The sequence below is a fragment of the Borostomias antarcticus genome (assembly GCF_949987555.1).
Source record: "Borostomias antarcticus genome assembly, chromosome: 8".
In the NCBI taxonomy this organism is placed as follows: Eukaryota; Metazoa; Chordata; class Actinopteri; order Stomiiformes; family Stomiidae; genus Borostomias; species Borostomias antarcticus.
In genome coordinates, this window is record NC_140241.1 from 2,122,780 (window position 1) to 2,138,701 (window position 15,922).

The window sequence follows — 15,922 nt, forward strand, 5'->3', positions numbered from 1 at the left end:
GTGAATCGGAATCTATTCTTCCGGCTGTCAAAAAAAATTCAAAGTTTGAAAAAAATTAGAATATTGTTTTTAAAAAGAAGTTAGAACCTAAATTTGAGAGTTTGAATATTGTAATATTAATACACTTGTAGGTTATTGAATAAGTAGGCTAAACATTTATAGGCTACAATTTATTTATGGGCAATAATCCAATAACCCAGCACCTTATCGAAAGATGAAAGTTAACACCTCAGTGAGGGGTAGTGTTCACAGTACAATATTACAGTCAAGGGTTATTAGGCTATTATATTCATGAAAAATCTTCTTTAAAAAAAAAAAAAAAAAAAAGCATATAAATTTGAATATCGTTCGAACTCTACTAAATGAATTAGAATATATTCGAACTCAGTTTCATGGCACTTTTGACAGCACTAGTGTGTATTTGTTGTTGTAAATGAAGAAGTGATCACAGACATCCAGTCTCCGGTGCTGGTGATAACCCCGCCCCCGTGGATAACGCCAGCGGTCGCAACCCATGTCGGATGGTTGGCGCTCACCCTTGTATACCGCGGCCGTGGTCACTTTGTTTACACCGATGCGTGCGTTCTAACTTTGTTGTTGTTTTTGTCTCGCCCCTTCAGACGGCCATCTTGCTGCTGCGCATCGATGACATCGTCTCAGGACACAAGAAGAAGAAGGGAGACGAGCAGGGGGGGGGAGGACAGGGGGCCGAGTAGGTCAGGGGTCAGAGGTCAGGGGGCTCATCTGAGACCAGTGGGGTACATTGTGCCAGCCTGCTGGTATCACCTGAGCTGCCCACTGCAGCGGCCGAACTAGCAGCCGAACTAGCAGCACTGGTCTGGTATCTCCTGAGCTGCCCACTGCAGTGGCCGAACTAGCAGCACTGGTCTGGTGTTTCTGTGTCCAATCCTAAAGCTTCATTCCACTCTGTATCTGTTTACAGCTGTTGTTACTTCTTTTGATTGGCTATGAATGAATGTACAATAAATCCCATGCTACCAGATTGGTGTGTGCGTGTTGCATTTAAAAGATGCCTTTGAAATGGACAATTACATATCTTCAAACACTTGTGATGAAGTCAGCATTCAACTACAGATGAACAAACATTCAACCACACATTGAAACAAAAAAAACACAAAGTTAATAAAGAATATCTTGTGATTTGCACCATGAATGTAGTTTATAAAGGGAAATAACAACCACTTTTTAATAATACAACTTGAACTGTTTTCATAGTCATAAAATAGCAAAAGTATAGTTGAAACAAAAATCCCAAGTTTGCACACACACACACACACACACACACGTGATCAAACCAGAGGCAGCTTAGTCCTGAGAACAGGAAACGGGATCCTGACAGACCTGAGATGACCAGTGAGCAGGTGGACTGGAACGGTCTCAAAACGCTTTCTTAACGGGCGTGAAAGGGAAGAGGTGACTTAACGACCAATACACCCCCATCAACCCTAAGGTCTAGATGACGGGTATTCTGGCTCAAATGATGGAGGTGTTTGAGTCTCATTGGCTGACGCTGCTCAATTCCGGCGGCGCCAATCAGATTCAATCCCACGACACTATTTTGCAAGTTCAGCACCGCCCAAGACGATTGTGATTGGTTTAAAGAAATACAGCCCCCCCCTCATCCCAGAATGATAATGGGGTGAAGCCAGACCTTTCTCCAGCGACGGAACAGTGAAATGGAAGTGTGGAGAAAGGTGGGGGCGATGTGAGACTAGATCACAACACTGCAAGACACCCCAAAAGTATCAAAGCACCCTTTAGCAACTCGCTATCCACACTTTCTTCCACAGTGACTTTCTCAAAGACGAGCACATTGCAGCACGCTTTTGTACACAAACCAAGTTCCAGTCCACTCGTCGTATTTACACTCCCTCCCTCCAGTCGACGTTTCAGGAGAGCGAACGCCTGCGAACGCAACGGAGGCCGACTGCCCAGAGGAGTGACGTCACGGGTCCACAGCAAGCGCCAAACAACATGGACTTGTCTCCCATCTCTTGGAAGAGAATGCCCTTCCTGGTCCAGTTAAATGAAGGCGGTTGGGCGGGGTCATCTCTGGGCTCTCTCTCCGGTCTCGGGGTCCACACCGCTGTCCATCTCTGTAGACAACAACACCTCACTGTTAGGGCTGGAACCATTATGAATTTTGCTTAACGATTAATTGTCAGAAAAATAATTGCGATTATTACAATAACTGTCAGAGTTGTTGACGCGGGGGGTGGCTATTAAATAAAATTTGGAGTATACAAATAGCACATGAAGTGGACAATGCATCAGTGCTCCTTTACTTCTTTAATACAGTGTCTCTTGTCATGATTTGCTATGAACATATAGGACAAGTACCAACAAGCTGAAGAATCCCATCGAACTAGGGTTGCTACCATATTAACTCTGCAACAGATTTTTATTTTATTTAAAAATGTTTTAAAAAAATATTTAAAAAATGTTTTTTTCAACATTTTTTTCATAACCGCGGTCAGAAAAAATAATCGCGGTTTGACGATTATGTAATAATCGTTACAGCCCTACTCACTGTCACCACATCTGCCCTCATCTGCCAATCACGCGTCTTGAGCCTTTCTGGATCTCCCAGAGTACATCCACATATCGTCGCCGCCTTCAAATAATGGCCCAAGTCTTTTTTTTTAAGAAAACGATATTTTTTGCCTAAGTGATCTCTTCATGATGCTGGTCACCTCTGGTTAAATTGACTACATCCTCAATTGAAAAGATCACACTGTTTCTACCCCGGTAGTATAATGGCCTGTCAACCTATGCCTCTATGTGGACTTAGGACATTTTATTTTTTGTGTTTTTTGAAAAACTGATGTAGGCCATTATTTTAAGAAGAAGATGATGATATCAATGTTTTGTGGTTTGGGTTAGGGTGTGTGTGTGTGGAGGTGCACTACGGTGTGTGTGTGTGTGTGTGTGTGTGTGTGGAGGTGCACTACGGTGTGTGTGTGTGTGTGTGGAGGTGCACCACGGCATGTGTGTGTGTGTGTGTGTGTGAGAGAGAGATGAAGTGATGGAAGACTTGCCCATGTCGGTGGGGGGTCCCGATGCGCAGCGGTGGTGGTGGGTGGGGGGGGGCTGGAGGTCGGGGGCGTGGCCGGGTGGGCGGGCGCTCAGGAGGGCCATGGTGGGCGAGGGGGCGCGGACCTCCTCCAGGTCCATGGCTGCTCCCGGCGGACACCGACAAAGAAGAAGAGCGCGGATGAGGGTGAAATGAAACGTTCAGAGTGAATCATGCTTTCATCCTGCTTTACTGTGTCTAAGGCTGCCATCTTGTAATCCCATGTATAGGGCTGTGTTCCGAATCGCATACTACCCTACTATATAGTATGCCAAAACAGGATGTAGTATGTCCCAATACATAGTATGCCACATGCAGTATGGCAAAAATACCAGGATGTCCCACTACATCCGGTCATATTTTGCAGTATGCAAGCCAGCAGGCTTTTCTGGCTATTCTGACCCACAATCCTGTGCGCAGCGGAAATGTGCGTCACATGTGCGAGTCCATGGTCGTGACAGCTGAAGACGAATGTCGCGTTATGGACAGCGACAGATGTGGGCAAATTTCAAGGCGCAATGTTATGACAAGGTAGTATGTCCCAATTGGATGCCTACTGCTTGCAAAGTACATACTTTCTAAGGGCAGCTGTAGTAGGTACTGGTAGTAAGAAGTAGAAGTATGCAATTCAGAACGCAGCCCAGGGTTTGGGAAAATGTAGTCTCAGACACGACCATCTTGTTTCTACACAGGTGTATCTATTCATCTGATTGCATAGGATTCTACGCAGTAGAGCCAATCAGACAAATAGATACACCTGTGTAGAAACAAGATGGTCGTGTCTGAGACTACATTTCCCCAAACCCTATTGTATTTACCCAATTCCGGTGGGGGGTGTGGGGGGGGGGGGGGCTTACACTTACCAACAGGACCCTGCGATTGGTGGTGATGGCAGAGCAGCTGATAGCTGGGAACAGGTGGGAGGGACTCTGCGTTGGCGTGGCTCATCGGTCCGTCGTTGGTAGAGATGGGGTGCTCGCTGAATTCGCTCCAGCGCACCCCGGCGCCGGCCGAAGACGCCGTCGTCACGTCTGTTGAAGGGATGTGTCAAGTAGACAGACATTAGAATACCGGTCCATGTCGAAATACTCGAAGGAAAGTCCTCTTCTGCCATCTTTTATCCTGCGTTTGCAAAGAAAAAAGAAACTAAACTAGCTTCGTTAGAAAGAAACTGATAGGACCAGGATGTCGTGGTTATCTCACAGCACCTTCCTGTTCCGTCTATCTAGTGTTCGATCAGCGTGGATAAGATGGCCCAGTGACAAGAAATAATGTGTTCCTTTAGACCATTTCAATTCTGTCACTAGGGAAACTGATGCAAATAAACTTCCTGTTTTGAACATGAATATTCAATGGGCCAGTTGAGCTCAGTGGCCTTGTGGTTAGAGTGTCCGCCCTGAGACTGGGAGGTCGTGAGTTCGATCCCCGGCCGAGTCATACCAAAGACTATAAAAATGGTCCCCATTGCCTCCCTGCTTGGCAATCAGGGTTGGAATTGGGGGGGTTAGATCACCAAATGATTCCCGCTGCTGCTGCTCACCGCTCCCCCAGGGGATGGGTCAAATGTGGAGAACTAATTCCACACACTCAGGTGTGTGACAATCATTGGGACTTTAACCTTAAATGGTCTATTGGAACTACAATTTCTTGTAGCCTATCGTGGAACTGATGCTGGAAAACAGTAAACATTTCTTCCTTGAAGTAGGCCAAGAAGTGCTGATGGCTACAGGGATTATTAGGCGTCCTGGTGCCGGGACTTTATGGAAAAAATGATTGTCATTGTCTGCTCTGCTAGTCCTGAAAGACGAGTAGGCCAACCACAAAAACCGGCTTTAGAGAAGTAGGGAACGGTCGACCTTCAGCGGTGAACTTCCTCAAAGCCGTCACCAAAGAATGCATCGAGCCTCCGCGGTGACACCTGTAGCAACGAGGCTACACGCATTTCCGGGTTCTCTTTGTTTGCAAAGGTCACAGGGGATATTTTTTTTTAATGCAGTCTGCCTAGAGCCTATGGCTAAAGGTCGCACGCACGCGCGCACACACACACACACACACACACACACACACACACACACACACACACACACACACACACACACACACACACACAATGGGATAGAGAAATATTTCTCATAAATTAGGCAAACAGTTTGTAGCCTGTGTGTTTAATACAGGCGCATTTTAAATAGGCTGGGTGATAACTTGATAATTTATAGACACTCAAAACGAGTGAATAAGATCCAGTGAATTGGGCTCCACCATGAAGCCTTTGAGCTGGTGCTGATCCAAGACTGTTACCCACCCGTATGGTGCCCAGTTCTTTATCCACAGACAAACAGGTCCTACAGTGCTACCCACTTCTTACAGGCAAACAGTAGGTCCTATACCCACTTCTTATTCACCAATGATGCAGGCTAAAAACGGATTTTGTCCGAATGTCATAATATTGAGGGTTACTGGACTATTACCCCACTCTTATAATATTGAGGGTTACTGCTCTATTACCCCACTCTTATAATATTGAGGGTTACTGGACTATTACCCCACTCTTATAATATTGAGGGTTACTGCTCTATTACCCCACTCTTATAATATTGAGGGTTACTGCTCTATTACCCCACTCTTATAATATTGAGGGTTACTGCTCTATTACCCCACTCTTATAATATTGAGGGTTACTGCTCTATTACCCCACTCTTATAATATTGAGGGTTACTGCTCTATTACCCCACTCTTATAATATTGCCGGTTACTGCTCTATTACCCCACTCTTATAATATTGAGGGTTACTGCTCTATTACCCCACTCTTATAATATTGAGGGTTACTGCTCTATTACCCCACTCTTATAATATAACCGGTTACTGATCTATTACCCCACTCTTATAATATTGAGGGTTACTGCTCTATTACCCCACTCTTATAATATTGAGGGTTACTGCTCTATTACCCCACTCTTATAATATAACCGGTTACTGCTCTATTACCCCACTCTTATAATATTATTACCCCACTCTTATAATATTATTACCCCACTCTTATAATATTATTACCCCACTCTTATAATATTATTACCCCACTCTTTTAGTCACCACGACACCGCTGCTTCCACGGTTTCCCAACAACTCGCCTGGGGGCCGCCGTTTAACAGGCTGGAGACTCGTCACTAAATAACCTCGTTGGTTTTCACATCTCATTGGGAAAACCCTCCTAACTTCGACTTTAACTCCATGCTAAATTGTAACAAAATAAATAAAATAAAAAAAGATTAAACAAGGTCAATGTTGTAGCCTAGGCCAATCTTACCATAACGTCTGTTTTTCCTTAATTTTCGGAACGGACAATTCTCTCTGATCCGGAGAAAACACGCTCCCTTTCTCCTAGCCGGGATGGTTGCCATGATAGTATTTGATTGTTTCTTCTGTAACAGCTTCAGTTTGTGGAGAAGGTATCGTTGGGAGTTCCGGTAACCTACAGACTTCCGTGCCGTTTCCTAATTGTTTCCGTGGCCCCGACGGAGACAGACAGACTCAGACAGACTCATCTCCTCCAGCCCGCCTGCCCGCCTGTCCAACTCTCCCCTGTGCCGCTGACGCGCACTTCAGGTAGAGGCTCTTTCTGCCCTCCGACAGAAATAAGAACTAGTTACTCCAGTTCCAGTCACAGGGGATTATACCACTGAGCCAGATCACCCCGCCTTTCACTCCGAGTGTGAAACACTGCGCGTTTTCGTTTGGCACAGCCTAATAAAACCCATTTATGGTTTATGCTGAGGGCTGAGTCAAGTCTGCCATTCTAAATTAAAAATCGCATCAAATCACATTTTGAATGAATGAAATGAACACCAATGTTGTTTCAGGTTGTAGATTCTTTAATGTTTAAGAGTTTGAGAATTACAAAAATATAAAATTTAAGAGGAAAAAATGAGTTTATAAACTGTCAGACATGTAACCTATATCTAAACGTTGATACCACTAAAATCTGCAGAATGAATTTGCAGAGACATCCTATAGATCATGAGCCAGAACCTAGAGGTCGCATAAATTAAATTCATTTTTAAAAGTAGCTTCTAATAAATACATGACTTATCCCAGGAATCCTGGTTAGTTAGTAAGCCCTTGGTCGACTGTTGTATCTCACATGGGTGTATTGTAGACGATGCTCAACCCGTCCAGAAACTGGAAGAATGTGAAAGCGTTTGTCTATTGAAGCAAAGACACAGCAGGTTGGGGACTGGGTTTTTAAACCGGACCAAGCACCCAGAACCGGACCAAGCACCCAGAACCGGACCAAGCACCCAGAACCGGACCAAGCACCCAGAACCGGACCAAGCACCCAGAACCTTCTTATTCATTAAAGACGTGTAGTCAGTGTAACCCACAGGTGCCGGCACTTTCCTCTCAGAAAGTTGAGATGTGATTCTCATCTTTCATGTGTTTCAACTGTCTAATAGGCTCTTAATATCGCTTTATAAAATCTACAGTCCTACTGTACATCTGCTCAGGCCTATATCAACATTAGCTGGCCATACTAGAGGTTTCTGTGACCTGTGGGTGTAGATGTTTACTAAAGTCCTACTACTAACTAGTAACTAGTAACTACTAACCAATTATAAAACGATACAATTCAAGAAAATAATCTGAATATGACACCGTGGATGAAATTATGCATTATAACATATGTATAGAAATACTCTTCAAAACAACACATTGGAGGAAGCTTCCAGATTTCTCAGTAGAAAACAGGCTTAGATGTTGGTGAAACTTCCCCAATTTTGAGTGAAACCAAGATCTGTTCTCTTGCATGGAGACGAGTGACATTACAACATGATTTCATGCTCGGTTACTAAACATCCTTTTGCCTCATGGATGCTAACATGTGTTAACTACTAACAGATTGACCTCTTGAGGAGTGATTTAGTTCAGTTTACTGACTTATTACACTGGGACTTCCCGTTTCCGATAAGTTTGAAGTATTTAACCCACAGATAAACAGATGATCTAAAGTCTCGTTAAACAGCCCGTGTTCAAGCCTATTCTGCATCAGTGCTACTTAATTCCAGTCTAGCAAAACAACTACAATTATACACCTGACTTGTGTTGCTCACTCATTACATGTGTCTATTTCATTTACTCGTAATGCTGCAGACAGAAGTAGAATAGCTAGACAAGTAATCCATTTCAAGGATCCATGAATGTGGCATTTGAGTATTCAGTGTAGATCAATGCAAACAGGTGGTGAGATTAGAGGACGTAACATGACAGTAGGTTTAGAGCCAGGCTGGTCCTTCCCATCCGCTTTCCACAAAGCATGTTCATTCTACTCAATCCATTTAAATTCTCCCCACCTTTTCTCTCATTCATTCCTTCATTCCTTCATTCCTTCATTCCTTCCTTCCTTCCTCCCTCCCTCCCATTCCACCCATCCATCTATCCAGTCCCTTCCATCCATCCATCCATCCATCTATCCACCCATCCATCAGCCCTATCCCCAGAATCTCTGGCGCGTGGCTGGGGGCTGGTCCTCGTGTGGGTGGGCTCCGGCGTCCAGGGCGAAGATGGTCCCCCCTGCGTCCATGGAGAAGATGAAGAACAGGTTGGCCCCCAGCATGGCCAGGGTGGGCAGGAAGGACAAGCCGAAGCCGAAGCCTCGGATGCTGCTGCCCAGCGCTGCTGCCACCCAGTACACCAGCCTGCAGGGCACAGGGACAGACGGGCATCAGAGACACAGACAGGTGGCAGAGGGACAGACGGGCCTCAGAGACACAGACAGGTGGCAGAGGGACAGACAGGTGGCACAGAGACAGACAGGTGGCACAGAGACAGACGGGTGTCAGAGAGACAGACAGGTGTCAAAGATAGACAGGTGGCACAGAGACAGACAGGTGGCACAGAGACAGATGGGTGTCACAGAGATAGACAGGGGTCACAGAGATAGACAGGGGTCACAGAGATAGACAGGGGTCACAGAGAGTGACAGGGGTCACAGAGAGTGACAGGGGTCACAGAGAGAGACGGGTGTCACAGAGACAGACGGGTGTCACAGAGAGACAGGGGTCACAGAGAGACAGGGGTCACAGAGAGACAGGGGTCACAGAGAGACAGGGGTCACAGAGAGAGACAGGGGTCACAGAGACAAACAGGTGTCATAGAGAGAGAGAGAGACGGGTATCACAGAGAGAGAGAGAGACGGGTGTCACAGAGAGACAGATGGGTGTCACAGAGAGACAGACGGGTGTCACAGAGAGAGAGAGAGAGAGAGAGAGAGAGAGACGGGTGTCACAGAGAGAGAGAGAGAGAGAGAGAGAGAGAGAGAGAGAGAGAGAGAGAGAGAGAGAGACGGGTGTCACAGAGAGAGAGAGAGAGAGAGAGAGAGAGACGGGTGTCACAGAGAGACAGATGGGTGTCACAGAGAGAGAGAGAGAGAGAGAGAGATGGGTGTCACAGAGAGACAGATGGGTGTCACAGAGAGACAGACGGGTGTCACAGAGAGACAGACGGGTGTCACAGAGAGACGGATGGGTGTCACAGAGAGAGAGAGAGAGAGAGAGAGATGGGTGTCACAGAGAGAGAGAGAGAGAGAGAGAGAGACGGGTGTCACAGAGAGACAGATGGGTGTCAGAGAGAGACAGATGGGTGTCACAGAGAGACAGACGGGTGTCACAGAGAGAGAGAGAGAGACGGGTGTCAGAGAGAGAGACTGGTATTTACATTTCGTACTCATGAACGCTTTTATCCAAAGTTCTTTACAATGGCCTCTCATTCACACACACATTCACACACCAATGGCGGTAGCTGCCATGCAAGGTTCTAACCTGCTCATTGGGAGCAATTTGGGGTTAGGTGTCTTGCTCAAGGACACTTTGACATGTGGACAGGAGGAAGGCGGGATTCGAACCGCCGACCCCGCGATCATTGGACGACCCGCTCTCCCCCCCCGAGCTACGGCCGCCCCAGGGCCCCGGCGACGCCTCTTTACCTGCCGAAGGCGAAGACGATGGTGAGCAGGGGCACCAGTTTGAGCTGGTTCTGGCTGAGGTAGGGCGCCATGACGGCCAGCTGCAGGAAGTAGAGCAGGAAGAGGGAGACGGAGTCGTCCACGTAGCGCCGGTGCACGCCCACCTCCCGGGGCTCCGCCTCTCCCTCGCACTGCGGCTTCACGGCGCCCAGACGCAGACGACATGCCCCCAGAACCAGCCAACCTGGGGGGGGGGGGCAGAGGGGGGCAGCAGGGTTAGGACATTACATTACAGTCATTTAGCAGACGCTTTCATCCAAAGCGACTAACAATAATTGCATTTAACGTAGGAAAAGCCAATGTACTACTACTCACCAGAACTTCTTTCTAAAACAATTGACTAAGAGCATAATCTAGTTCTGAAGGCAAAGTGCAAGAATAGCAATCTAAAGTACAGTGCAATATAATAAGTGCTTAGGAGGGAGGATTGTTGTAGTACTTCTTGAAGCAATGAGTTTTGATGAGGACGATATCAGGCTCGTTTCTGCTCTGCTGCTCTCAAACCGTTTTGCTTTCACTTGTTACTTGTTTTACTTGTGACCTACTCACATCTACCCTGCTACTTTGTATTTCTCATACTCCGCTACTGTATTAATGGAATCGTTGATTGTGACTTCGTACACTGTCATTGTTGTCATTTTGAGTTTGTACACTGTCATTGTGAGTTCGTACCCTGTCATTGTTGTCATTGTGAGTTCGTACACTGTCATTGTTGTCATTGTGAGTTCGTACCCTGTCATTGTAGTCTGCATGCTGTCACTGTTCTTGTATTTTTCTGCACTCTGCTACTGAATGACTGTACATGTTGTTTGTAAGCAGGACACATCTGTAAAAGAGACCTGGTCTCAATATGTTGTTCCCTGTGTGAATAAAGACTTCTATCTATCTAGTATGTTCTTCTGTCTAAATAAAGGTCCCTATCTATCTAGTATGTTCTTCTGTGTCTAAATAAAGGTTCCTATCTATCTAGTATGTTCTTCTCTGTCTAAATAAAGGTCCCTATCTATCTAGTATGTTCTTCTCTGTCTAAATAAATGCTTCTTTCTATCTAGTATGTTCTTCTGTCTAAATAAAGGCTTCTATCTATCTAGTATGTTCTTCTCTGTCTAAATAAAGGTCCCTATCTATCTAGTATGTTCTTCTCTGTCTAAATAAAGGTCCCTATCTATCTAGTATGTTCTTCTGTCTAAATAAAGGTTCCTATTTATCTAGTATGTTCTTCTCTGTCTAAATAAAGGTCCCTATCTATCTAGTATGTTCTTCTGTCTAAATAAAGGTCCCTATCAATCTAGTATGTTCTTCTCTGTCTTAATAAAAGTCCCTATCTATCTAGTATGTTCTTCTGTCTAAATAAAGGTCCCTATCTATCTAGTATGTTCTTCTGTGTCTAAATAAAGGTCCCTATCTATCTAGTATGTTCTTCTGTCTAAATAAAGGTTCCTATTTATCTAGTATGTTCTTCTCTGTCTAAATAAAGGTCCCTATCTATCTAGTATGTTCTTCTCTGTCTAAATAAAGGTCCCTATCAATCTAGTATGTTCTTCTCTGTCTAAATAAAGGCTTCTTTCTATATTGATCTATCTATCTTAAGTGATCAAAAGCATCTCTATCTATCTATCCATCTATCTATCTATCTATCTTAAGGGATCAAAAGCACATCCATCTATCTATCTATCCATCCATCCATCCCTCCCTCCCTCATTCCCTCCCTCCCTCCCTCCCTCCCTCCCTCCCTCCCTCCATCCATCCATCCACCCATCCATGTAGCAGTGAAAGAGAATGTTTGAAGACCAGAAGAGGGAAGGAGATCTCCGGTCTGAAAAGGAGCAGACAATAATTTTTTTTGAGAGAGAAACGTAGGAAGAGCGATGAGGAGAGGCGCTCACGCTCACCCAGTACGACGGGCACGGCGGCGAACACGGAGCAGCGCAGCGTGTACACCAGCCTGAGGGGGGCGCTGTCCAGCAGGGGGGCGTCGAAGGGCAGGAACACGTAGCCCCCCCACACCAGCAGGGGGAAGATCAGGGCCGCCGTGAACACCGACACCCCCACCTTCAGGGCGTCCCTCTTCACACAGTCACACCCACCTGGAGAGGACAGCAGAAGGGAGGTCAGGTCAATAATAATAATAATAATAATAATAATAATAATAATTATTATTATTTTCTTCTTTTTATTATTATTATTAAGCCTTTATTTGAACAGGTAAAATCACATTTAGACCCAGGGGCTCATTTACAAGTGCAACCTGTATATTCATTCTAACCAATTCATCCTGAGCATGTGTAACTGTAATAGTCTGTAATAGGTTTGTGTGATCAGCTCTAAGGAAACATCGCCTCCACTCACGGATCAGGGACTACAGCCCAAAGATGAGGGAGAAAAGATGCATTAAGACATCTATGAACGTGTTTGAATAGCGTAACAGAGCTGGAGTAGGAAACGTTGACAAAGTCAAGAGGAATAAGGAGAGTTTGACTTTGGGAGTGTGATGGATGAGTGTACTAAGTCAGTGTACTAAGTCAGTGTACTAAGTCAGTGTACTAGGTGGTAATATAGCCTCAAAGACAACTGTGATGGGGTTGTGAGTGTAACCGAGTGATGAGGTGTCCTTGTGAGTCCCAGGTAGTGAGTGGTTGGTTAAACTCACTCCTCAAAGGAGCGCCGACAGTCCCTCCAAGGGGCATGTCTCTATTGGCGCAACTGTCAGCGTGTCCCCCTCGCGAGCGGGACGAACATGGGTTCGAATCCCGCCCGGGGAAGCCCTTGAGCGCTCCTTACATTTTGGGGAGCCTCCCTCGACGGCCCAGTCCTGGTAGTAGCCGTCAGGCGGCGTTCCATGGGGACCCAGGAAGGGGCTCTTCTCTGTCCCCGCATCCCAGAATGCCTCACTCTCCCCGGGGGACGCCGGGACACAGGAGGAGCGCAGGATGGTCACGGCCGGGTTGAAGACCTGCGCGGCCTTCGGCGGCAAAGAGTTGACCCCCTCTTCCTCCGCCTCCTCCTCCTCCTCCACCTCAATGTCGGTCTGACCCTTCTTCCTCTCCCTCTTCCTCAGCCCCGTCTCCTCCTCCTCCTCCCCCCCTCCCTCCGTCTCCCTCCACCCCTCCGCCGCCGCCCGCCCCCTCCCCCCCGCCCCCAGCTCCCTCTCGCTCTCAGTCCGGCTCGCTCGCCCGCCGAGGGAGGGGCACTCGGAACGCAGGCTCCTCCTCTCTCCCTCCGCCTCCTCTCTCCTCCCGGCGCCTCCGCCCGCCTCCCCTTTCTCCGCCGGCGGGGGACCCCTGTCCTTCTCCAGGTCTCTGTCCCCCGGCCACTGGAGGGTGGTGGGCTCCAGGCTAGCCGAGCTGACCATCTCCTCCTCCTCTTCTTCTCCTCCTCCCTCCATCACTCCCTCCGGCTCCGTATCCTCCAGCTTGGTCTTGTCTTCGGAGGCCCATGTCGGGGTTTGAGGCTCGGCGGCGGTTTTGGACGGACCCTCGCCGAGTCGCTCCAGGTTGGACGGTAGGAACTCAGACATCGGTTTAGTCGTCCAATATTCCCCACCTCTGTCTTGATGGTCAGCGACTCTTGTCAAGTCTATGCAGCTTTTGCGTCGGTTTGTTTGTATATCAACGGTCACATTATATGGTTGCTCTTTCCATCAGCGTATATTTATTATTATTATTATTTCCAGTAGTTTGGACTATTATTCAGTGTTCTGTTCAGATGTTATCTCCCCAATTATTTGTCTTTTTTCTGCGGAGCATAAAAGAGAAAAGTATACTTTACAAAACACATTCCTTTCATTCACAGTACAGAATGTCCATGAGTGCTTCACAATAAATACATAAATAAATAAAAAACTCAGCTAAACATTGTTTCAAACTATAAATGCCCCCAAACGCCCACGCGCAACGTAAGAGGCCTACCCATTCCGTGACGCAAGCGAGAGGATCGCCTCCAGCCTTCTCCTGACATTCTCCTCATAATGGTCTCATTCAGGTGGATAAATGACCTGGCAACCCAGGTACATTTTTTTGTAAAGGTAAGCAACCCTGAGACAAAGCGACAGAAACCCACGCCCATTCCATTCCAATACTGGTTTGTGTGGGAGGCCGTTTGGAGACACAGAAGGCCACATTTGCGCACGGCTTCCGGGGTGATTTAAAAGAACGGAATGTACTTTTGAGCTACATATACAAAAATATAGTTGAGATCAAAGTGTGTTAGATGTAAGTATTGCCATAGGCTACTTGCCTCCTTCTATAGACACAGCCCCTAGCCTAACACGGACGCTTTTCAGGCCTACATTCTACAAAACGTTGGATTCACGGACTGCGTCTTCCTTATTCCCACAGTCTATTTAAATCCAAATAAACATCATTTCAAAGGACATAGGATACTCACTGAAAGTCCGTGGTGAAGAGTTCTTGTGCTTTCAATGTGTACCTCCTGCCGATATAAGTTTTTCCACTTGTATTGTTATGTTAACTTTGTCCCAAGGGGTGGGAGGGAGTCAGGTGTGGCCAGGTAAATGATTAAAGGGGACGTTCTGTTCTTAAAGGGAGAGTAGAGAACCGTAGCCTATCTACACAGTACACCGACTTCTAGATAGGGGGAAACAGAATGTAAGCGTGTAAGATCAGGATGGTCTCACCATTTAAATACATGTTCTATTTATCACCTTCAAAATGCGAGTGTTTATTGAATTAATTCAGGTCAACGATAAACCTACTTAATATTTTGTCGCGACACCACTAGAGGGCGCAAGAGCATCATTATGCTTGTATAGGCCACCGGGACTGAGTGAATACCGAGCCAGGTGATATAGACCTAATCTAGTCATGATTGCAATTGAACATCCAATTACAAATCATTTGGGTGTGTTACCAGGCTACAGAAACAGCAGCCTAGTCGGAAACAGTCAAATTATAGTGACCGTTACTTCTATTCTGCCTTGATGGAGCTGCGTCTGCTAGACCTTCCAGGATAGTCTAGCCTACTTTGGACGTATGGATATTCAGTTGAGAGGCTCGTTTCCTGCATGTTTTTTCTGCTATTGTAGGCCCATGTTCAGGGCTGTTTGCGTTATCTCCAGTTGTCCCCTGCTGTGTGAGAGAGATCAGTAGACTGTGTGCAACTTCCTACGTGTTGGTGAGGCCACGCCACGCAAAAACAACAAAACACGCCAGGCTTAAAACACGCCAGGCGTAAAAGCGCACAGAGGGTCGAGGAGCTGCAGAACCAGTCCTCCAACTCTCCACGGGGACAAGGAGGGTGGGTTACGGGGACAAGGATTTGGATTCTAATTATCATGAGGTATAGGAAGGCACAGAATGAGGCAACAGACTCGTAGCCTGTAATAGTTTTCATATCCGCCCAGCTACAGAAACTGCAGAGACACGAGTGGACATCGTTTGTTACACGACTTCAGAGCCACTGCGAAGCTGTTCCGACTCTTGTGGTTTTATTTGGGTGAGTATTTGACTACCTATCATCATTTGATGTTCTCTTTAATAGCCTAATTCAATTTAAAAACACGTGCGACCACTTTCCAACTTTGATAGGGTACTGGAGGTTCTAATTAAAGTTAATTGCGAAGGTTTCAAACCCATCGACCGTTTTCTCACTCATTTGTCAGATGGCGATGATCAATGTGCACATTTCTAAACGTTACACCAACGGACTAGCCTTTGTGCGACAATAGCCTATTGCACGAACTTGTTTTACCGTGAGTGCGATGATAATATATTACTTTTAGCCATACTCTGTAGGCTACATATGACAAATAAACTGGCAAACTGACCCTGTCTATTCATGTGTTAGGCAATGA

General features: G+C 46.3%; 2 protein-coding genes across 3 annotated transcripts in view; one reads left to right on the forward strand and one right to left on the reverse strand.

Moving 5' to 3' along the window:
- cct3 (chaperonin containing TCP1, subunit 3 (gamma)) overlaps positions 1-1,001 on the forward strand; it is a 12,110-nt gene extending 11,109 nt beyond the window's left edge. For both annotated transcript variants that reach the window (XM_084441848.1, XM_084441849.1), the window contains one exon: positions 621-1,001. In XM_084441848.1, coding sequence (XP_084297974.1) covers positions 621-716 — 96 coding nt within the window. In that variant the 3' untranslated portion in view covers positions 717-1,001. The remainder of the gene's footprint in view (positions 1-620) is intronic.
- Positions 1,002-6,964: 5,963 nt separating this feature from the next.
- Positions 6,965-14,597, reverse strand: LOC311312131 (transmembrane protein 79-like). Its single transcript, XM_084442002.1, has 6 exons — positions 14,497-14,597; positions 13,247-13,845; positions 12,892-13,165; positions 12,003-12,197; positions 10,072-10,294; positions 6,965-8,785 (listed from the first exon to the last, which is right to left on the reverse strand). The coding sequence occupies exons 2-6, from the start codon at positions 13,625-13,627 to the stop codon at positions 8,578-8,580; spliced, it is 1,281 nt and encodes a 426-aa protein (XP_084298128.1). The 5' UTR covers positions 13,628-13,845; positions 14,497-14,597; the 3' UTR covers positions 6,965-8,577.
- Between the last annotated feature and the right edge of the window lie 1,325 nt (positions 14,598-15,922).

What these genes read in the sequence shown, in the direction of transcription:
- LOC311312131 (XM_084442002.1), bottom strand. Translation starts at nt 13,627, where the DNA reads ATGTCTGAGTTCCTACCGTCCAACCTGGAGCGACTCGGCGAGGGTCCG. An exon ending in AGAGCGAGAGGGAGCTGGGG is followed by an intron (nt 13,166 to 13,246) that starts GCGGGGGGGAGG and finishes GAGACGGGGCTG; the next exon opens with AGGAAGAGGGAGAGGAAGAA. An exon ending in CGAGGGAGGCTCCCCAAAAT is followed by an intron (nt 12,198 to 12,891) that starts GTAAGGAGCGCT and finishes TGTCCTCTCCAG; the next exon opens with GTGGGTGTGACTGTGTGAAG.